At 56.1% G+C, this 23,034-nt stretch overlaps 1 protein-coding gene across 2 annotated transcripts; it reads left to right on the plus strand.

The window, feature by feature from the left end:
• Positions 1–2,729: 2,729 nt before the first annotated feature.
• P2RY2 (purinergic receptor P2Y2) lies at positions 2,730–22,314 on the plus strand. Of its 2 annotated transcripts, XM_046015614.1 has the most exons (5): positions 2,730–3,048; positions 11,162–11,338; positions 11,535–11,664; positions 14,603–14,671; positions 14,950–22,314. In XM_046015614.1, exons 3-5 carry the CDS (start codon positions 11,651–11,653, stop codon positions 16,085–16,087), a joined length of 1,221 nt encoding a protein of 406 aa, XP_045871570.1. In that variant the 5' UTR covers positions 2,730–3,048; positions 11,162–11,338; positions 11,535–11,650; the 3' UTR covers positions 16,088–22,314. The 2 variants fall into 2 exon arrangements, with proteins under 2 accessions (XP_045871570.1, XP_045871571.1); XM_046015615.1 differs by lacking the exon at positions 11,535–11,664 and having other exon boundaries at positions 2,732–3,048.
• The last annotated feature ends 720 nt before the right edge of the window (positions 22,315–23,034 follow it).

Consider the following 23,034-nt stretch of genomic DNA (forward strand, 5'->3'; position numbering starts at 1 on the left):
CCTCATATAACAAATATTCACGAAGGCTGACCGGTGACAGGGACAGTGCTAGGTGTTGGGCATTTAACCATGAACAGGAAGACCCTGGCTCTGCCTTCAAGGAGATGCCCACTGGTCGGGGGAGATGACGGAGTGGTAACTGGTGTGACAAAGGGAGGTACCCGGAGGTCCTGGCTGGCAGGGTACAGAGGCCGGCTTTCTCCAGAAGGTGGTGGAGCCCCAGACGGCTGGGAGGGGCGACAGGTACCCGGCCTGGGCCTGGGAAAGAGGGTTTGGAAGTATCCCTGCTGTGCAAGGCGGGAGGCCTTCATTCCCAGCACCGATTCTCAGAGCAGAAAGTTTTCTCTGGGGAGACGAGAGAACTAGACGGAAGATGAGAAGGCATCAGAATGCCAAGAGCCTCCTCGGGGTCGGAGAGACAGGAAGACTCCTAATGCACAGGGAGAAGTGCTCTCGGGCTCACCCTTCCCCATCCTGACCTGCCGCTGCTAATGGAACCCCGCAACCGTCTCCCTCCCTTGGCTCCATTAACCCTCCTCTTGGGGATCATTACATGCCTGGGTCTTCACCACCAGTCTGCCTGGGCTGCTTGGTTCTGGGGAGGCTCCGTGGAGGCCCCTCCGACCTTCCAGAGAAGGCCTTGTGTGGGGCTGCTTGTGGGACTCATTGAGCCTCAATTTCCTGGCTCGGTCAAAGGGTCTAAAATCTTTCAGTCACAGAAACTTCTATATTTTCTCGACAAATGATTGCCAGGAAATGTAAATAAGTACGAAGATAAAAATAAAGGCACTTAGGTGGCAGTGGATGGGGGGGAAGGGGTTCCCAAGCCAAACCAAGCAGAGGGAGGACTCAGCTGAGGGATCTGGAACCTGCTAGACTTGATCTCTCAAGCCCAGTGTTAAGAGTGGGAGGGGAACATGTTAAGAGACCCAGATTTCCAGCCCCTCCTTAGAGGGGATACCAACCCCTCAAACAGGGGCAGCTCGGGAGGATGGGCAAAACCCTAAAAAAAAAAACCCAAAAACAAAACAAAACAAAAAACCTTCAGGCCAGTGAGAAAGTGACTATTACCATTTTGCAGAAGAAGAAAGTGAAGCTTAGAGTCACAGGAGAGGTGAGGCAAGACCCCATGAGTGTAGGGTTCAAGGACATGTCCCTTTCTTCCGTTTCTCAGGCCTCTCTAAGTCACTTATGGGAGCTCCGCCTCTGGGTGTCTCAGGAATGCAGTTTCTTTGTCAAGTGAGGGAGTTGGACTAGAGCAGGAGCAGGACTCTGGGCTGCCCACTCTGGAGACTGAGGCAGAGCCCTAGGTCCTCTTCTTGGTATCAGTGGAATTTTTTCTTCAGAAGTCTGAAGGCTTGGGAGAGAGGAGGAGGGTGTTGACTGGAGCCTCCAGTGATCAGGGAACTTCCCCACATTGGGACCCCAAGGCCTGGGCTCTGTAAGTGGGAGGCATAGGATTCCCAGCCCCTGGAAGCTGCATGGACCAGCTTGGACAATAGGTGGAGGAAGCTGGACAAGAGGCCTTTGTGTCTTCCAGGCGGAGGTCCCCAGGGGACTGAAGAGGCGGCTCCACCACACAGGGCTGTGTGTCCGCTCTGCTCCTGCTCCTGGCAAGACTGCAGCCAGTCTTCTTCTTGGACCCATTCAGGGCCCCTCCTGGGGTCAGCAGCCAGGCCTCGATTAGCTGATGTGGAGCCCAGAAGGACCCAAGGAGGCCCTGGGCAAGCTCCTTGGCCGCAGAAAGAGGCCTCATCCACTCTGCACTTTTCAGACACCCACTATCCAAAGCCCCAAATGGACGAATGTTGTGATTGCCTCTATGTCACAAGAAAAGAGGCCTGGGGAGGGACTGGAACTAGGGGTCAAGAGCTCCCTGACTTCAGCACTAAAGTGATACTCCTGACACCTAGACCAGAATGAGAGAAGGGGGCATTCACTCATTCATTCATCCATTCGATGTTAGACAAGTATTAAGCCACTCCTGGGAACGCTGGCTCCAGCTGTAAGCCTTCCTCCTCCTGTCGCTCATAGTCTAGAAAAGGCACAGACATAGGGTCCCTGACCAAAGAAGGCCATCAGAGTGGGGTTAAAAGCAGAGAAGGGAGTGCTGTGTGGAGCCTAAGAAGGCAGCTCAAAGGAAGCAGCTCAAGAGGAGAGATGAAAAAGCCAGATGTTCAGGAAATTTCTAGGGTCTATCAGGCCCAGTAAAGGGAAAATAGGTGAGACTCTCCCAGTAGCCCCTTCCTCTCTGGAACTGGGGAGACGCAGGACCCGGAACGTATGTCCTCTCTAGGCAATGGGGACACCCTCCCCTGCCTCTGAGTCACAAGCAAGGGAGGCGGGTTCTCAGCGGGGTGCTGGGAGCAGGTACCTGTCAGGAGAGGGCGCGGGTTCGCTGAAAGGTCTCCTGGTGGGCAGCGACAGTAGTCACACAGGTGCCCAACAAACTTCGCAAATTTCATGTCTCTGAACACCTGCCCACATCTCGCGTGAGGAAGGCGGGGGACCTCCGTCCCGCCGGGCGCTAGGTCGGTCGCCACAGACCCCTGCCCGCTGCACGCGTATCGGCCCAGCTTCCCCGCGCGGGTGACGCGGTGGTGTGGGTCCCGGCGGGAGGGGCGGTGCCAGGGTCCGTCCAGAGTCCGCCCCGCCCCGGCCTGAGCGGGCCTGGGCAGGGAGCTGGGCGGGGCGGGCGGGGCTCGAGGCACGTGGGGCCCGGTGGCGGCGGCGGGACGCGAGCGCGGGCACCGGAGCTGCGGCCGGCCGGAGCACGGCGGGCTGCCAAGCGCCCCCGCGGAGCTGCGGGCCGGGCCGCGTGGAGGGATCGGTGGCGGGGAGAGGCCGGCAGGGGCGCCCGGGACGCGGCGGCTGCCCCCTGGGCGCTGCGCGTGGCGGTCCGAGAGGCGCAGGGCTCCGCGCGGTGCGAGGGCTCCGGTGGGGCCGCAGTCGGACTCTGTCTCCACCGGCGCGTGCACCTCCGGGAGTATGATCCGATTCCCCGGCAACTGTGTATCGGCGTCTTTGGGAACGTCTGAGTATCAGTGGGTGAGTGCGTGCGCCCCGGCGGGTCGAGTAGCCGAACCTGTGGGACTTGTTTGTGTGTGTGCTCTGGTGTGAGCGCCCAGAGGCGCGGGCGACACCCGCGAGCCCCCGGAGGCCCATTGTGCCCCCTCAACCTGGGGGCCACTGTGGGCGCCCATCCCGCTGGGGCCTTGTAAAACTGGGGGTGGGGGTTGGCATGGGGGCTGGGGCAGTGGCCTGGAAGGACAGTTAAGCCGCTCTCAGGGGACTTCTAATCCGGAAGGTTCAGATTGAAGAAAAGCAGTGCCCTAGCTCCTCTCCCCAATTTTCCGTGGCAGGTTGCTGCCCGCCCCCTTTCCCCAGGAGCCAGACCCAAGGGCCAGGCCCAGCTGTGGATTAAAACTGCCAGTTAGGGGTCCGTGGGGGTGGTGGCTGCTTTTCCTTTATGCATGGCATCCTCAGCTACCCTGGGCCTGCAGCCTGAGGTGCCCGGTTTGTTTGGGGCTCTAGGCTGGAATAATGGGGAGCTTTTAAGGGCTAGGGTGAGGCCCTGGTGAAGTCTCAGTTATCTGTGTGTGGGAGTGGTTGGGAAGGAGATTCTTGAAGTAGACCCGGCCCACAAAAGCTCTCTGGAGACTCAGACCTATATTCCAGTCCTGCTTGGCCGCCCTGTGACCTTCTCTGAGCCTCAGTGGCCTCAGCTGTGAAAGGGGATTAATAATACTATGGAACTTGAGGGCAATTGAGTTGCTGGTGTGTGGGTCATGTTGAGGTAGCGGTGTCATCCTGGGTAGGCTCACTGTTTGGGGATCTGAGTGGGGTCAGTCCCTGGAGGGAACTTCCTGAAACCCTTATCTCTACTATTCTCTTTGTGGGCTAACAAGACCCAGCCTGAACCCCTTAAGCTGGACTCAAGGCCTCCAAGAACTGCTCCTTGCCAACCTCTCCAGCCCCTTCTCCTGCCTGACCCATCATGCTCTAGTGATTGCGTGTACCACTGCCTGAAATGCCCTTCTAGCCTCATCTTCCTAGGTTGGAGAATTACCCAGCCTTGGGACCCAACTCAGATGTCCCCTCACTGAGGAAGCTTTCTTTCCTTGATCCCACAGTTGGGTTGGAGCCTTTTCTGACCATTGCCAGTCCCAGTGCTGACAGCCCTGGTTCCACCTTGGGCTGTTATGGTCTCTGGCTCCTCCTTCCCTTTCCAGAGGTCTGGGGCCCCCTGGAGGGCATTTCTTTTTCTGCCAGCACCCTGCACAGGGCTGAGCTGAAGTTCGAGAGCAGTCTCCACCCCTGTCCCCTGCCCCCTCCATCCCTCACCCCCCTGCCTGCAGCTTTCCCAGTGAAGGCATGCCTGCAGTGGAGCTCCGGGTCATCACAAAGAAGAGGGAACTAGAATCCATTCATGGAGGTCGGTGGCGTGGGTTGTCAGTGTGTTCTGGGACACTACAGGACCCAGAGCGTGCAAGCTGAAAACTTCAGTTTCATCTTGAAGGCCATAGGGAGCCATGAAAGGTTTGTGGACAGGGAAGATTCATGGTCAAAGCAGGATTTCAGAGAGCTCTTTCCAGCTGCTGGGTGAAGAATGGATTGAGTAGTGCTATACAAGGAGGTCAGATAGAAACGTCAGAACCACCTTGTTAGGGCCTTCCCTGACATCTGCTAACCCCCGAGATCAGCTGCAGGATGAGGCCAGCCTGCTGTCTCTCCATCCGCATCACGCAGCACAGGCTGGGCACAGAGCAGGTGCCGAGGAGTGCTTGGGAGATAAAGGGACGTGTGGAAGTGAGCGTACTGGGGGGAGACGAGGGCCTTGCTCCACGGAGAGCTACAGCTGGTGCTTGAGCAGAGGACTTCCTCCACTCCTCTGTTATGGCATCTCCTAGGCCCGAGTACTTCCAGTCCAGGATGAATAGCTAGAGTCCCTGATGGGAGGGTGGGCAGCCTGGGCCCTCCTGGGCTGCTGCTTCCTCCTTGGCCCTCTACCGTGTCACCCTGGCACTGTGTTGACAGAGACAGCGATACTGCTTGGGCCCTGGAGCATGGGAGGAGGACCTCTTTCAAGCTTCTTGGGGCCCACATGACCCTCTCTTCTCCCCCTCCCTTGCGGCACGCTCCTGGTGTTGCTCTGGTTTCCTGGCGAGTGCCCAGTTTCCCCAGCCCCAGCTGTGGGTGGAGTCTTGCTCTGGCTGTGCTGTGGGCCACCGGAGATGCTCCCCATCTCTCAGAGAATCCAGGGCCAAGAGACCTGTGTCTCTCACTAGACTGTTACATGTGTAGGCCTCTCCTACCCCTCTCCTCTCAAGGTCACTCTGTGTCCTTCCCTACTTAAGCCCTGCCATGGCTCTCCATTGTCCTCAGGATCGAGACCCAGCTCCTCAACCTGGTATTCAAGCCTTTTCATGTGAGTCCCTCAGGCCCACGCACATGCTGGGCCATCCACCCCTCCATTCCAGCCTCACATGACCTCCTGGCCGCTCTAGCACACCCCTGAGTCTATGCGCATGCTCTTCCTTCGGCCTTCAGTTCCCTCCTCCTTTTGTTGTCCACCTGTCAAACTCATCTTCTATTGGGTCCCAGCTCAAATGACCCCTCATCTGGGCAGCCCCCACAGGCTGGTTAGGAGTTCCCCTGGGCTCCATGGCTCCTGGGCTTCCCTTGGTCATGACTTAGTCACCCAAGTGGACTTAGTCCACATCTGTGTCTTTCTCCCCATCCAGACTGGAGCTCCTCACCAAGTCTGGTCTGAGTCTGGGTCTGCAGGGTCCCTCTGTGGTTGGGCACATGGGGACACTGGCAAGTGCTTGCTGAGACTCTGTGGCTCCAGGGACAGTGATCTGTGATTACATTGCTCTGAGAGCCCAGCCTCCTGTGGAAGGCTATCAGAAGCACTGAGTAACAGACTTGAAGAAACACTTAGAGCCAGAGACTCTTGGAATTGGACTGTCAGAACCAATGAAAGAATTCTGAAAGCACCCAGAGTGAGACAGTCCCAGAATCACAGGCTTACTTGTACCCTTCTCTGTACTTGTGTCCTTTTTTCCTACGTTGGCTTTTCCGGTTCTCCCTTTTCCTCCCAAGCTGGATTCTTCCTGCTTCTCTCCAGACTTGATGACAGCCCCTTCCCAGAGCCTTCCCTGCCTACTTGGACTGTGACTTGAGCTCCTCTGAGTGGTTACCCAGGAGGGCGCCCTGCTGAGAAGGGTTCCTGTGTCTCTTTGCTAGAGAGACACAGCCCCACCCACATCTGGACAGAGCATGATTTTCTACCTGCATGGACACCACTGGCTCCCTTGTCTTATTCATTCCCTGGGAACCATCTGGTAGAGTGAGGATTCTCCCCACCTGATCAGTGAAGAACTGGAGGCTCAGAGAGGGGAATTGACTTGACCAAGATTGCACAGCATGGGTGGTTCTAAACTGGAGCCTGAACCCAGGGTTCTTTCTTCTTGACCCTGGCTGAAGGCATCTGGGTACGAGAGGCCAGGGTGGAGTCCAGGGCTCTTTCTTCTTGACCCTGGCTGAAGGCATCTCGGTGTGAGAGGGCGAGATGGAGACGAGGGCTCTTTCTTCTTGACCCTGGCTGAAGGCATCTGGGTGCAAGAGGCCAGGGTGGAGTCCAGAGCTCTTTCTTCTTGACCCTGGCTGAAGGCATCTCGGTGTGGGAGGCCAAGATGGAGACCAGGGCTCTTTCTTCTTGACCCTGGCTGAAGGCATCTGGGTGCGAGACTCCAGGGTGGAGTCCAGAGCTCTTTCTTCTTGACCCTGGCTGAAGGCATTTGAATGTGAGATGCCAGGGTGGAGTTCAGGACTCTTTCTTCTTGATCCTGGCTGAAGGCATCTCGGTGTGAGAGGCCGAGGTGGAGTTCAGGGCTCTTTCTTCTTGACCCTGGCTGAAGGCATCTGGGTGCGAGAGGCCAGGATGGAGTCCAGGGCTCTTTCTTCTTGACCCTGGCTGAAGACATTTGAATGTGAGATGCCAGGGTGGAGTTCAGGACTCTTTCTTCTTGACTCTGGCTGAAGGCATCTTGGTGTGAGAGGCCAAGGTGGAGTCCAGGGTGTGTTTCTGGACAGGCTCAGGTTCAGCAGTGTGTCTCTAGAGTGCTGAGCTGGCCAGGCATGCTGAGTCAGAGGAAGGACAGGTAGTTTGGAGCCCTGCTCAGGGCTGGGGAGGAGGGTACTCAACCCACACTGAATGTAATTAGAACACCAGACCTGAGGACGGCCATTCCTCTTAAGGAGTCTCAGTCTCCTGATCTGGAACCTTGGAGGCCAACCTGATTGGTCTGACACCCACACTCAGATGTTCTCTCAGTGTGTGGTTCCCATGGCCTGAATTCTAGGGGCTTCCAAGAAGGAGAGAGCCCTCCAAAAGGGGCTGCCAAACCCCAGGGTCTCCTGGGGGAGGCTGCACAGGCTTCACACTGCAACAGCACCTGCCCATAACATCTGAGCTCACCTGCCCAGCCATTTCCGAGACCAGCCCCAGTGCTTGTGGTGCAGGGAGCACACCAAGCAAAGCTGGGAGCTTGTTGGCCCTCCACCATGTGGAGGACACTTGGGAGGGGGTGCAGAATAACTTCCAAGATCCTTCATGTCCTCTTGGCCAGCCTTGCCTTCTTGGAGTCCCTCAAGCCACAGGGATGACTGTCAGTTCCGGAGACACACTGTGTGATCTCTTGCTCTGATTTTTGCTCATTCTGCTCCTCTTCTCTTTCCACTCACCTGACTGCTCTCCATCTTCTGCAATGCAGGTCAGATGTCCTCTCCTCTAGAAAGCCTTCCATGACCACCCCACTCCCACTTCCCATTAGAGGCCCTCTTGGCCGCTTCAGCCCTAGTGCCTCTGCTTCCTTCAGCCCTGATCACCCTGGGTTGTCACTTAGTGTTTCTGGGTCTCTCGCCACCCTCCCTCCACTTTCCACCTTGACAGTGAGCTTCTTGAGATCACAGAAGGGTCTGACCCACCTTGGAGTCCCCAAGTGTCCTGCATGGGGAGAGGCATAGATATGGCAATCTTTGTAAAGGGTGAGTGAATTAAGGAGTATATGGGGTCTACTTCCTGCCAGGGTGGGGGGTCCCCTGGACTGCCCTCCCTCCTGAGGATGGCCTTCAGGGTGGGAAACTTGATCTATAGCCAGTGTGGCTATGACCTTGCTACTCTGGGTTTCTCTGGGTTTCCTGTCCATCTTGTCTTCCTGGGATGTTCCCATCCTCCCTGCCCTCCCCACCTGCTGAAATTGTATCTTTTTAAATTATTTCATAAAATGAGTCTAAATCATCTCCTTTAACTATCTCAACAACCTTATGCTACGGGCGCTCTTCTTAGATTGTAAGATTGGGACTCTGGTCGTGGAGCTGAGACTTGTCCAGGTACCCTAGCTGAAAATGGCAGAACTGGGATTTCCTGCCTGCCCATTGTCCTCCCCTGCCCCTCAGTGGTGGTCTGGGTCCAGGTCCTCTGTTTGCCCTCATAGCACTTCACGCCCAGAAGGGGCAGGGTGCAGGGGTTTCTAGAATGGTGATGTCACACTCCCCTGCCAGGCTGGACAGGGCCAGCCAGGTAGGCGGTTGAGTGGGCGGTCCATTCATTCTGCAGCTGCCCTAGTGGAGAAGCGGGAATGTTGTTCAACCACCTTGGAAATTCTGTAGCCGGCCTGGAAACTGCTTGTGGCTTTGAGTTAAGTGACCTGGGGCTACAAGGAGAAGCCCATGTGGGATAGAGGTGAAGGCAGGTAGAAGGGGGCAGTTAGTCTGCCCCTCACTCATTGGTGACTTTGGATGAGATCGTGGGCTACCCTTTCTGGCCTTGGTTTGTTGGTGGTGGTGGTGTTTGGAATTGTGAAATGGTACAGTAACCATCAGAGGTGTTTCACTCTGAGGAAATACCAGGAAGAGTAGTAGATTCTCGTACCTAGAGTTCTAGAACACTAGGGTGTTCCCTCTGGCAGAGAACTGACCAGATAGGCAGAGTCATGGGGCTCAAAGAGGGCTGGTCAGGAAGCTTCCTGGAGCAGAGGATCTGGGTTGTAGAGGGTAAGAGGTAGTGATCAGGGGCACAGTTCCTAAAATCAGGTCAAGGCTGCAATTGGCTAGCTTTGTTACCCTGGAGAGGTTAGTTAGCCTCTCTGAGCTTCTCCGGATTAAATGAGAGACGGTCTACCTAATATGGATTGGTTCCAGAGAAAGCACTCCACTCTTGTTATGACATAAATGTTAGAAGATAAGGGACGGCCTTCCTGAACAAAGATAGGGAGACTGCTGTGCTTGGGATGGGAAGATGAGACTGAAGGCAGAGAGACAGAGTTGTCCAGCGGCGTGACCTGGTTCGACTCAGCCAGAGAGCCTTGAATGCCAGTCTCAGGAGCTTGGTCATTAGCCTGAGGGCAATAGGGAGCCATGAAAGGGTTTTGAGTTCAACAGTATACGGTCAGATTTGCGTTTTTGGAAGAGCCAGTGACTGTGGTGTGAAAGAGGGACTATAGGGGGCAGGGTGGGGGCAAGGACAGGAGCGTGTGGGCAGATGCAGTGGTCTGGAGAAGAAACACAAGCCTGAGGCCATGGGCTGGGCAAGAGGGGCCTGTCTGAGCCCTTGCACTGGCCTGGTGAGTGGGGGTGACACACCGGTGGGAAAGAGCTATAGTGTGGAGGATATATTAGAGTTTTACAGCATGGAAGGACGGGTGGGAGAGATCCTTCTCTGAAATGGGAGGAATGGCTTCGAGAAAGTGCTCTGCTCCACCTTGTCTGTTAAGTGAAGGCATCTCCTGAGGAGAAGATGATTGGGGTGGGGGGAGTGGGGGGAAAGGTGAAGCTCTTTCCTTGGTCACTGGACTCCTCAGCGGGTTGGCAGATCACTAGGACGTTTCTCCGCACCACCCCTCCTGCCCTGTTCCTACAGCTGGCTGTCTCCTCCTCTCTTCTTCCCACGTCCGAGCCACCCGCCCCCCTTGCACTTTGCTTCCAGCCTGGGGACTTGGCTTTAGCAGTCTCAGACCAGCACCCGCTGCCCCCCATTGTAGGGAAATGGAGCAGATGGAAGAATGAAGGAGATGTCCTTCTCTCCTCTGATGAGCCTGAGGTTCTGGCGGATGCTGGGACTTGCACATCCAGAGGGGTCCCTCCCCCAGGGAACCAGCAACCCCCTCAATGAAACCTTGTGCCTGTTGTGTGTGAGGGCCTTGCAGACAAGACAAGAGATAAGAACCAGGGCCAGAATCCAGGAGGCCTGTGCTCCAGTCTTGGCTCTGTCCCTGGAGTACGGTGAGGTCTGGTGTCAGGGCCTCAGTTTCCTCCTCTGTCAAATGGGAGTTGGGTGCAGGTGATTTCTTTCTTTCTTTTTTTTTTTTTTTAAGATCTTATTTCTTTATTTGACAGAGAGAGAGATCACAAGTAGGCAGAGAGAGGGAGAGGGGGAAGCAGGCTCCCCGCTGAGCAGAGAGCCTGATGCGGGGCTCGATCCCACAACCCTGAGATCATGAGCTGAGCTGAAGGCAGAGGCTTAACCCACTGAGCTCCCCAGGTGCCCCTGGTGCAGGTGATTTCTAAAGGCTGTTCCAGGCCCTGTCTAGGACACCGTGTGTGTGCGTGCATGCGCATGCATGTGTGTGCTCGTGCTGTGTAGACATCTGAATGTGATTGTGTAAGTCTGGCTATGTCCATGTGTGTTCCTGTGTGTTTATAATACCTATGGAGGAATGATTACAGGTGGGACAGGGAGGAGGAGGATTCCAGAAGAGGCCTAGCTTGAACAAATCTGTGTTGGCATGAGTACTGTCAAGTGTATACCAGGCAACTGTAGGGACTGAAGCACAGACCAGGATGGAAGGAGGGGGCATTGGAGATGGTGCTCAGCCCTGCAGGTTGTGAAAGGAAGATTTTCCCCAGCAGAGCCACACTCCTGTGAAAGGGGCTGCCAGGGGAGGGAGGCTGGGAGCAACCATCTCTGCACCACATGAGCCAAGGGTAGACGGCTAGGGGTGTGGGTGGGCATCAGGCACTCCTACTGGGACAAGTACACCAGAGCCTGCCTCTTCTGGACTGAGGTTAGAACATCAGAAGTGGGCCTGGGAGGGCTCTGCCTGGGTGACTTCATGCAACCAGGAACCCAGAGCACCTGCTGTCTCCACTTCCACAGAGCCCACAGCATGGCCTGCCCTGAGAAATGCTAGAAGCTGGGTGCAGTCCCAGGCCTTGGGACCTGTTTTTCCTGTTTCCCGAAGAATCCCCTGCGTCCTGGTCCAGGCTTACGCATTCATGGGTGAGGAACCTGAGCAGGCATCGAGCATCCTGGCGGAGAGCAGGTTCTGGTCAGGTATGAGCGTGCGGGGTTGGTGGGGGGCGGTTCCCCTGGTTGGGAGGCCCGTGCAGCTTCACTCGTGCGCGTGTGTATGCTGAGCAGGGTTCAGTTGAGGGGGATCCCTACCCTGCTCCCTCATCCCAGGCTGTGATGAGTTCAGGTTTCAGAGCCACAGAGCCCTGGTATCAAGCCCATTTTCTCCCATTCCTAGCAGTGTGACCTTGAATGAGTAGCTCAACCTCTGTGGCAGTATCTGCTGAGGAGTAAGGGGGGATGAAATGAAGATGCTGCGTGGAAGCTGTTCAGCCCAGGCTTAGCCCCTACAAAATGAGGGGTTGCGGGTAAGGGGGCACCAGTACCGGGAACTCCTGATCCAGGCTGACCCCATGACCTGAACCAGGGATGAGCAAGATGAAAGAATGTGTTTGGCTCAGACAGCTGACGCACCTCCAGGATGCCAGGGTCCAGTTCCCCTCCCCCTGGCATTTTCCTGGCCTGGCCAGAGAAGGGCAGGTCTCTTGAAATCGAGAGGCAGTCCAGGTACCTGCCTAGAGCAGGAGGAGGAATAGGCCTTGGGTGGACTGGTCCCTAGGAGTGTTCCCCAGGAGGCCAGCTAGGGTCAGCAGCTGAGAAATCTGTGTCAGGGCCACTCTGGGAGGCCCTCAGAGGGATAAGGGAAAGAAGAGCCACTGTCATAAAGCTCAGCCTCCCCTGGACCCCTGTATCCTTTTGTGCTTGTTTCATTCATTCATTCTCTCGTTCTCTCATTCATGTCATGCCTGCTCTGGATCAGGCCTCTTGCTGGGTGATTGGGACAGAGAAAAGAATCAGATGGATGCAGCCCTCTAGGGGCACCTGGAATGTGTTGGGGGGTAGAGGGTGGAAAGACAGATTGCCAACAGGGTGTGAGGAACATCAGGGGTGGTGGAGGGGCAGAGCTTCAGAGACGAGGTGACATTTGAGAAGAGCCTGGAGGGGTGAGCAGGATGGGATACAGTGCAAGTGGGTTCTGGGAGGGCTTTCCAGGCAGAAAGAACAGCGTAAGCAAAGGTAGGGAAGCCTGGCAGGGCACTTACCAGGCAGGACCAGCCAGAACTGGGCACAGAGGGGCTGGCAAGTGGTGTTGGACAAAGATAGGTGGGAGCTGGGGGTGAGACCCCGAGGGCATTGGGGGTAAGGAGAGGCAGAGTGGAGGGCCAAGGGAGAGGGCTGGGGATTTGGCTATCTTCATAAGCAGGAGCTGGGGGGCCAGCCAGTGGAGGGACAGGGCAGGCAGGTTCATTCTGGATGGAGGCCATGGCAATGGAGTCCCCAGCTGGCCTGAGGGGTGGAGGCCAGGATGTCTTAAAACAGGTGGAAAGAGCAGTTTCCTTGATTCATGAGAGACTTAGGGAAGTCTCCACCCATCTCGCTAGCATCAGAAATTCCACCTTTAGTGATTAGCCAGAAAACTTTTGTGTAGAGATACCGTAGCTTGGGGTGGGTGGGGCTTGGGGGTGGGGGAGAGGGCCCTGACCCAGAGGAGAGACAGGCCAGACCTCAGCAGGGTCATATCTGACAAGGAGGGCCTCTCTCCCCATACCTGCTCCTCCTCCCCACCCCTGAGCCAGCATCCCACCAGCCTCCCTCTCCCGCCCCACCCCTCCCCTCCCCAAACTCCCTCTGGGCTAGTCTCTCCCCTCTCAGCGTCCCCAGCCCTGCCCCTGGGCCTTAACGTCACTCCACCCTGGCTGACCACACCCCCCTGTTGCACAGCCTCCAGTGAAGACCTGTCTCTCCTCCGCTGGTGACCTGAGAGAGCTTCCCAAAGATTCAAGAGAAGGCCACAGTACCAGAGCGAGGAGCAGGGTTCTCTCCTGAGAATAGGCAGGAGCCACAGAGGGTTTCAAGCAAAGGAATGACTTTGTCTTTACAAAGACTCCTCTGGATGGGGGGAACTGAGGCTAGAGAGGCAGGGAGGGTGAAGGCAGCATGGGCAGTGTGGATCAGGGGTGGGATTCAGGAAATGCTTTGATGCCAGGTCCTGAGTCCTGGCTCTGGGCCAGAGGGGTCCCAGCAGGCCAGCCCCAGCCAGAGTTCCCCCTGGGGGGGGGGGGGAGCTGCCCGCACTCAACTTGGCACCATGTAACCTCCCTGTCTCCTCACCCTGGGTCAGCCCTGCCTCCTCGAGAAGGAACCTGCGTCTTTGGGAGGTACACACTCCCTTCTTCCTGTTTGCACATTTGCTGACAACAGGAGACACATAAGATTCTGGGGTTGAGGTATGGGGCATGGGCAGAGAAGGGAAACTGAGGGACCTATGTGTCTTCCAGCCCCCTAATCTCAACCTCAGGGGGCCTGAACTATTGTTTCTAGGCTGGGCAGGAAACTCATGGCCTAAGAGAGTGAGTGTTACTGGCCCACTCTCTCCCAGCCTCTCAGGACCTCAGGTTCCAAAAGGAAGGGAATTGTACAGCCCCAGATTCCTAGGATAGGGAGAACTCACATGTCATCTCCCCTCTCTGTCCTTCCAGACACACCCACACACAGGACACAAGCCTTTCCGCATACTCTGCTAGAAGAGCCTCTTACCCCAAACAGGGAGTTCACTACCTCCTTCCTGTGACACCTTCCATTGTGGGGTAGACCTGGATAGGAAATGCAGGCATCCCTAGCTATGTGACCTAGGCTAAATTATTTTAATGATCTGTATCTTAGACTCTTATTTTTTTATAGGAAGACACTGTTTATGTTTTTTTTTTAAAGATTTTGTGTATTAGAGAGAGAGAGTTCATAAGCAAGGGGGAGGGTTAGAGGGAGAAGCAGACTTCCTGATGAGCAGGGAGCTGCTTGATGTTGGGCTTGATCCCAGGATCCTGGGATCATGACCTAGGCCGAAGGCAGAGGCTTAACTGACTGAGCCACCCAGGAGCCCCTAAAGGAAAGAACTTTCTAATGTTTCCAGGAAAGTAGGGACTGCCCACTGGCCAGAAACGCTTCAGCAGGCAGTGGGCACTGGGTGTGGGCCAAGCTAGCCATCCTTAGAGACCCTTTTCTGTGAATCTGAGATGACACTGCGGTGGGACCCCCAGCTCCTCAGATTCTAGAGCTCAGGGTCCTCGATCTAGAACTCTGTGTTCCTGAGGTTCTAGAGCAGGTTGGCCAAACTTTTTTTAAGGCCAGGTGGTAGTTATTTTAGGCTTTAGGGAACATACAGTCTTTGTCACAACCGTTCAAGTCTTCATAAATAGATGGGTATGACTGTGTTCCAGTCAAGTTTCTGTTTTGTTTTGTTTTCAGAAACAGACTGATAAGCTGCCTCTGGCCCTTCAGATGTAGTCTGCCTATCCCTGTCCTGAAGTTTTACAGGTATGTGGCCCTGATACTCGCGGAGCTCACACACTCTCCCAAGTTCTAGGGTTTCACGGTTCTGGGCCCTCTGGGTCGGGGATAGAGCTAAGTCAGATGGCTATAAAGGCCTGGAACCTGGTTTGGCAGATCTGAACCAAGGGGCTCTGTGGGTGCGCAGGGTCCTTCATGGCCCCCGTTAGGTGGGTGTGTCAGGGCTCCCCCGCCCAAGCCCCGCCTGACCCTGACGGCTCTTCTTCCCCCCCCACCCCACCCCCCGCCATCCCCCTCCCTTTCAGGGCGATGGCCACAGGCCTAGGCCGCTGGAACGGCACGGCCAATGACTCCTGGGAAGGGGACGAGCTGGGCTACAAGTGCCGTTTCAATGAGGACTTCAAGTACGTGCTGCTGCCCGTGTCCTACGGCGTGGTGTGCGTGCTGGGGCTGTGTCTGAACACCGCGGCGCTCTACATCTTCCTGTGCCGCCTCAAGACCTGGAACGCGTCCACCACGTACATGTTCCACCTGGCCGTGTGCGATGCGCTCTACGCCGCCTCCCTGCCGCTGCTGGTCTACTACTACGCGCGTGGCGACCACTGGCCCTTCAGCACGCTGCTGTGCAAGCTCGTGCGCTTCCTCTTCTACACCAACCTGTACTGCAGCATCCTCTTCCTCACATGCATCAGCCTGCACCGCTGCCTGGGGGTCCTGCGGCCGCTGCGCTCACTGCGCTGGGGCCGCGCGCGCTACGCCCGCCGAGTGGCAGCTACGGTGTGGGTGCTGGTGCTGGCCTGCCAGTCCCCTGTGCTCTACTTCGTCACCACCAGCGCACGCGGTGGCCGCATCACCTGCCACGACACGTCCGCGCCCGAGCTCTTCGGCCAGTTCGTGGCCTACAGCTCCGTGATGCTGGGGCTGCTCTTCGCCGTGCCCTTCGCCACCATCCTGGTGTGCTACGTGCTCATGGCTCGGCGGCTGCTGAAGCCGGCCTACGGGACGTCGGGAGGCCTGCCGCGGGCCAAGCGCAAGTCGGTGCGCACCATCGCGGTGGTGCTGGCTGTCTTCGCGCTCTGCTTCCTGCCCTTCCACGTGACGCGCACTCTCTACTACTCCTTCCGCTCGCTGGACCTCAGCTGCCACACCCTCAATGCGGTCAACATGGCCTACAAGATCACGCGGCCGCTTGCCAGTGCCAACAGCTGCCTGGACCCCGTGCTCTATTTCCTGGCCGGGCAGAGGCTCGTGCGCTTTGCCCGAGACGCCAAGCCACCCACCGACCCCACTCCAGTGGCCCCGGCTCGCCGCAGAGTGGGCCTGCGCAGGTCGGACAGGACTGACATCAACAAGACCAGAGAGGTATCGACCAGCAGTGAGGACTCTAGGCGGACAGAGTCGACACCAGCGGGTGGTGAGAACACTAAGGACATCCGGCTGTAGCACCTGAGCCCCTCAGGCCTGTGCAAGTTCATATGGGGGCTGGGGCTGTAGGTACTAGGACTTCTGCAGATGGGATATTCTCCCTAGATAGGGCCCCATTAGTGACTCATGCCTGATGGTCAAGGGAGCCGTGACCTCAGTGCTCCGTCATCTGGCAGGGCTCAGAGTGCGGTCTGTGGCCCAGAGATCTCAACAGTCTCTAGGACGCCTGTCACAATTTGTGTGAGTTGGGGAATAAGGCTTCAAGAAAGGCAAGGGTAAAGCCCCTGGCCTGGCTCCCACACAGATAGCTGGCCGTGCGTGACAGGTCACATCAAGGCTTGATCAAAGTCTGATCAAGTCAAATGGAGAACTGGGCCCAGAGGGGAAAGTGACTTACCAAGGTCACAGTCTGGGCCTGAGCCACCTAGGAGGGGCAGGGTTAGAGGCTGACCAAAGTACCCTGCCTGGTAAGGCGCCAGGACTGAGCCAGAGCTTCCTGCAGAGGGGTTTAGGGCAGGTCTGGATGGTTCTTTCCTCTGAGGAGGAGCCCCATCCTGAGTGATGAACAAAACGTCAGGGAACTGATGTCAGAAACCCAGCTGGAGTCTCCCCTGGGCTGGGAGCCAGTTTGAGGCTGTAACTTGTACTGAAGTGGTTGTTACCTACTGCGTTGTGCCCTGTGGTGTGGTGTGAGGATGACGATATAGCCTAAGAAGCTCTCACCAGCCCCAGTGGGGGTCCTTTCTCCAGCCTGTACTCCTCTGCCACCTGCCCTCCCATTAGCTGCCTCAGCAGACAGGAGTCAGGTGGGGTCCTGTCCTTGGGATCCCCCCACTTTAGGGCTCAATGGCTATGACCAGTCATGTGCTGGTAAATGCTAAATCATCTACCTGGCTCTCCAGGGGGTGAGGGGAACCCCTGATTTGTAGCCTTGCCAACAGCAGTGGTGCAGATACTCCTGCCTTGGCCAGTTTCAGACCACTAATGTGACATCAACCTCCTTTCACAGTTCCTGAGAATGTAACACTTGACTCTTGCAAGCAGAGCTAAGAGGCGCCAGCACACCATAGATAATGCTGCGTGGTTGGGGCTGTGGACCACTGGGTCGGAGAGGCTGCCTCGAGTGGGGGACACTCCTGGGCTGTAGCTTCTGAGAAAAGCGGTTCATCAGAGAACATCCAGGTGCAGGGTGCATCTTGGGGAAAGACATGAGGACAGGAAAGCAGGGTATGCAGGAACTGGAAGCAGTCTGGGCAGCCAGCGCCCAGGCTCACAGCAGGAATGAGGCTGGGGTTGGATCACAAGGATAGCAAGACAGGGTTCCCTCCTTGCCTTTCCTTTGCACATGCACTAAGTATGGGAGAGTATGGGAGAGATTCATTTCTCTTCCTGTCCATTCCTCTGTCTCTTGGGAAAATCCAGCTATATGGCATAATAGTTCGTGCTTAGCCTGGGTCAGGGCTTAGGGTGAGGGAGATCTTTCTCACCTGTGACAGATTCTGGGTCCACCCGGGACTACTGTGGACATTTGTAGAACTCAGCTGAATAGGGCCCAGCTTTAGGACGGGTAGAGCAAAGCTGACAGGCCTCACTCTTACGTAAAGACTCCCTCAGTCCCTCCCCGGGGACACCCCTTGCCCTATCAGCCCACTCTGCCTGAGAGAAGATTCTTTTCTCACCCAAATTCTGCCTCCATCTTATGACTTCTTCACCCTTCCCACTCTACTTTGTCAGAACAGAGCACCCTCTCCTCAAGAGTTTGAGTCTAGCTCCACAGCTCCCTCATGCAACAGGGACCCATCAAAAGCAGGACCCAGAAAAATTATTCTGGATTGCAATGTGGTGATGTGCTCAAAGTAGTGTGAAATGCTCACCTCCCACATTCTAGGTCCTATACTTCTGTTAATGTGACCGGAGTCCCAATGAGCTTTTTTGTGACTATTTTTTGCAGACTGTCCTTGAGCCTTTACTGCAGGCCCAAGCCTGTCTCTTTCCTACCAGCTGCTGCTCAGGCTGAACCCTATCCTAGTTATAGGAACCCCATACCCAGGTAAGATTACACCTAAGAGTGTAAATGCTGGGCTCCGATTCCCTCAGTCCTGCTTAGACCCAGAGGCAGGAGGTTGTACAGCCTGATTCTGGGGGCTCCTTAGTGTACATCTGTGGTTGGAGGTAGGGCTGTGGCCACCACAGGCCCAAGTACCCTTAGTCCCCATTCCTTTCATGTCCTGCCTATCTACTCCTCAAGTGGCTGTCCTGGAGACCCTGAGAACCCAGGGCCCTACAGCACATGGAGCCAACACTATGACCTAGCCCCAGGAGGTCTTCCTTGAACCAGCACATTAAGGACAAAGGACCTGGGAAGGAGGGCCTTACTCACCATCTAATCCAGTGTCAGACTCTGTTGGGGGTGGGGCGGAGAGACTCTACGGGAACCAGGTTCGGGCCCAGGGTTCCACCCCCGGACCCCAATAAGACTGTCTGACCCCTCGATGTGGACGTCTGTCCTTGCTGCTCAGTGCCTAGACCATCCACCTAGCGGGTGAGGTTCTGACCCCTGCCTTGTGCTATTTTCAGCTGGAGTGAGAGCAGGATTTTCCACTCCCAGCCCCTGACCATTGTCCAGTAGTGACGTGGGGGGACCTGCCTGCTCTCAAAATATCTCCTCTTACTCACTGGGCCTCCCTGCTCCCTCCCAACCACCCCACCTCCTTGCCCTGACATCACTTCCTGGGGCTGTTGACTCTTGAAGGCCACTGTGAAAGGGCACAGTCACCTGATGGGGACCCTGGGGATTATCCAGCCCAGCTGTAGACTTGAGAGGGGTGGGGCCTGGCCCAAGGTCACTCAGCCAGTCAGCATGGAGCCTGGATGTGTGCCAGCAGCTCAGGCTGTCGGTGCTGCTCTGTTCCCTTTAGTTCAGGTCCATGCCTTAGTGGGATTCCTGTCATCACCCCTGCTGCCCTAGCACCCTCCCCTCCCCCCACCACATGGAGCTGGTGGGTGGAGCTGTGGCACTGAGCTCTGAGGCCTGGGTCATAGAAGAGAAGGGGAGCAGTGAGCGGGGAGGTAAAGGTCTGCTGTCCTCCCTGCAGCGGCTAGTCTCAGTGAGCTTGGTGCATCCAGGACAGGGGCCCTGGCACATGAGGGGTCTCTGCCCCAGGCGGGGGGTTGGGCAGGTATCCCAGGGCTCAGGAGGGATGTCAGGCCCCCAGAGCTACCCCTCTGTCACCACCCCGTCACAGCAGACTTGAGCTCTTCTGTTCCAAGTCAAGTTCATGAGGAATGATACTCCTGTATTAACTCACATCCCAGGAACCTCCCATCACTCTAATTTATTCTTCCCAATGACTGTGTGAAATGGACATTATCATCCCCAATTAGCAGAGGAGAAGACAGGCCATGAGATGCGAGGACTTGCTCCAGGTTATACAGGCAGCCAGGGTTGAGTCAGGATAGGATCCGGGTCCATCAGAGAGATTAGTTCCCTTTCCAGTATCCCAGGCTGCTTGCAGCCCCTGCCAGGCAGGAGCAGCCCTCCCTGGGATTTGAGCTGGAAGGGGTGGTGTAGTGGGGGTGGGGAGCCCTTACCACTGCTGCCTGAGTGGGGTCTCCACGTCTTGCAGCTGGGGTGCCTCGGGCAAGTTACTGAATCTTGCCGGGCCTCCGTTTTCTCATATCTGAAAAGACATACTTCCTCCCACGCTGGGCATTGGATTGATAACGCATGAAACACTTTCAACAGTCTCAGGCACTGGGTAAGCATTTCCACCGGTGGCACAGTGCCAAGGTGAGGCCAGGCAAAGCGGCTGGACCCTGCCCTCATGGAGTTGACATAACAGTGTTTAACCACGCTAGGATGCATTATTGGAGGAGAGGAATGTCCAGCCAGTGAGCCGCAGTGGGCCTCCCGTGACCAAGGCTTCCCAGGATGGAGCAGGAGGAAAGCAGGTTTACCCTGGGGTAAGGTGTGGGAACTCCCTCTGTCCTGCTTGGCACTAGGTGGCCCTCAGGTCCATGGGCCTGTGTGCATGTGTAGAACCTTGTTACCAGGCTGTGAGAGGGCAGCATGCAGAGGCAAGAGGGGGAGGGAGGGCGTTGATACCAACTTCTGGAGCCAGCCCTGTGGACCAGAGAGCTCCCACTTGCGATGGCAACAGGCTTAGCCACTTCTCCCTAAGTGATGGTTGCCATTATGGGGTGCTGTACCAACTACCTGGTTCAACCAAGAGCCCAGAGACCCAGACCAGCTGGGAGCTGGACCAGAGCAAGCAACAGATGGGCAACTTTGCTGTGTGGCCAGAGGCTAGCTGCCTGCCCTCTCTGGGCCCCTCTCTGGAGCTTGGATCCCTTGCCTCCCAAGTCCCAGTTCTCCTGCCTCAGGACATCAGCCACCTTGCTCTTCAGCAAAGGTACAACTAACAGTTGCTCCCCCAGTCATTCTCCCAACCCCCTGGGCTCTCAGTTCTGAGGACTAGAGTTGGCAGCAATCCTCCCCTGGCATCAAGTGACAGGAAAAGCGACTCCATGGGCACCCCATGGGAGCTTGGAGCAGAGCTGGTCCACTGTTTGATGGCCCTGCCCCTTGCAGGTGGAGGGTGAGAGAGGTGTTTGCCTTGTCAAGTGGTATGTGCAAGTGGGTGGGGGGAGATGAACTCCAGAAGCCAGGCTCTCTTCCTCTCCCCTGTGCACCAGATGTCTTGGGGAAATCCCTTCTCCTCTCTGGGCCTCAGTTTCCCCATCTGCCATGTGTCTTGGCTATGCCCAGCTGCTCTTCCTCCAGTACAGGCTTCCTGAGCTTACCTCCGTCTTGGCTCCCGTTCAGCCAGGTGTCCAGTCTCAGCCCTGTCCCAGCCAGGAACAATGGGCGGGGCTGGACCAGTCAGTCATGGCCCCAGACTCAGTTCCCAAGGGCTCACCCTGGACTATTTTCAGCTGTTGGAGATGGAGTCAGAAAAGGATTTTCCACTCTCAGCACAATGGCTGCCCTGGACCATTGTCTAGCAGTGACCAGGAGATCCGCCTGCCCCAAAATATCTTCCCTGCCCCTACTCCCTGGGCGTCCCCACCTCAACATGGCGTCCCTGTTGGCTCGCAAAGGCTGTTGTGAAGCAGCACATGAGTCCCCTGGAAGACAGGACTGGTTGGAATCAGTTTTCCCTCCTGGCAGGGACCCCAGGGATGGTTTGGCTGCTTAGAGGGACAAGAGGCCCAGAGAGAGCTGTGCCTTGCCCAAGGCCGCACAGCAGTCAGCATGGAGACTAGATGCTGCCCTCATCAGCATCGGGTTGTGCCTTCTGAGAGCTTACCTTGGAGGAGCACAGATGAGCTTGCTGGAAAGAGGCCTGGGAGATGTGGGTGGAAGGGGGTGTATCTTGGGAACCTGGAGCACCCGATTCAGTCCTGTTTTTACCAAATGTGGCTTTAGCGTGCACTGAATCCAGGCTTACCAGGTTGTAGCTCTTGGGGAAAGGAGGAGTTGGGGTACCCAGGGAAGTCAAGGTAGGAGGAGCAGGGTTCTGTCCCAGCTCGGCCATCACCAGCTCTGTGAGAACAAATTCGATTTCTTTGTCTGTAAAATGGAACTGTTAATACTTCTTTTTCCAGTTTGCTGAACAGTGAGAATGCAGGCAGGCACAAACACAGTTATTTTATTTTCCTATCAGTCCTGCCTACCCAATGTCTAATTTCCCTTTCCCATCCATAAACTGTTTACATGGTAAACTCCAAATAGTTGAGTCACTTGTAACAAAGTTCACTCCAGCTTAAGGTTCCAATCCCTACTTAATTTAATGCCCACCCCTCCTCTTCCCCAGTGCTGGGGGGTGCCTCCTCACCCCTCCTTTGGGTCCCTCTCTCCTCTGGGTGTTGGGCAAGATGGGGAGGAGGAAGGGGACCAGTGTGTCTTCCCCAGGAGTGCCCTTTCTTGCTGTCCTTGCTTCTCTGGCTATGACCACATGACCATCGGTGGCTCTCTGCGTGGAGCCCTCCAAAAGCCAGCCCACACCTTTGTAAAGATCTCTTTGTTCACGCGGTCTGAGTGTGCCCCATCTTCCTTGCTGAGACTCTTGGCTCCTATGCCCCAGTCTCCTGAGTAACTTTTCTAGAGCTCCCCTCACCTGGCTTGGTTGACAGCTCACAACAGCAAGGATGTTTTCAAGGTCACTGAGTCCAGTGTTCAGCCTGTGGAATCAGCATGGAGGGTGGTAGAGGGCTGGGGTAATAAACTCAGAGAAGGTGTCTGACCCCAATTGTTTTTGGGTTTCTGTCGAAAGTAAGGTATTTTGCCCGCTATGTATCTTCAGATTTATGTCCTGGAGCCAAATTCCAAATCAGCAGCCACATGAAAACTCCCACCTCATTGTGGGATTAAACTGTTAGACCAGCCTTTGTGACCAAAGCAACTGCAAAATGCGGGGGAGGAAATTCATAGCCTACTGCATGGGTCACCACGCAGCCCGTGCTAATGCGTGTATGTGTGCGTGCGTGTGTGTGTTTATGCCTGTGTTGAGTTGTCACATCTGTGTTCTAGGGAGAGGGCTTGGGGGAAGGGCAGTCCCCCAGACACCAAGTAGGTAACCTGGAGACAGAAGGGCTTCGGGTGGGTGGCCACCCTGGAGAAAGCAGAGGGAAGAGGGTCTGCCAGGAGGTCAAACTATTGGAAGGAGATGGGCTTGGAGGTGGCAGGAGGAGATGGGGAGTCTGGAGAGGACCCGGTGTGTGTGTGTGCTTCATGGCCCTATTAAGGTCTCTATTCTTAATTTACCACTAAATCCCCAGCTGCCAGCTCTGGGGACCCCTTTCTGCTCCCCTCGTTCCCACTCTTCCTCCTTTTCCCCAGCTCCCATCCACTCCCCATTTTCCTCCTCTTTTTGGCTCCCTGTAACAAAGGGAAGCAAACGGGCCACTTCAGAGCATCAGACCTATTCATTCTTGAGCGCTGGCTTTCCTTCCTCCATGGCCAC

Source organism: Meles meles, chromosome 8 (assembly GCF_922984935.1).
Source record: "Meles meles chromosome 8, mMelMel3.1 paternal haplotype, whole genome shotgun sequence".
NCBI classification, from domain to species: domain Eukaryota; kingdom Metazoa; phylum Chordata; class Mammalia; order Carnivora; family Mustelidae; genus Meles; species Meles meles.

Excerpts from the sequence above, each read along its gene's own strand:
- P2RY2 (XM_046015614.1), top strand. Across the intron at positions 14,672-14,949 it reads CCTGTCCTGAAGTTTTACAG|GGCGATGGCCACAGGCCTAG; the intron begins GTATGTGGCCCT and ends CCTCCCTTTCAG.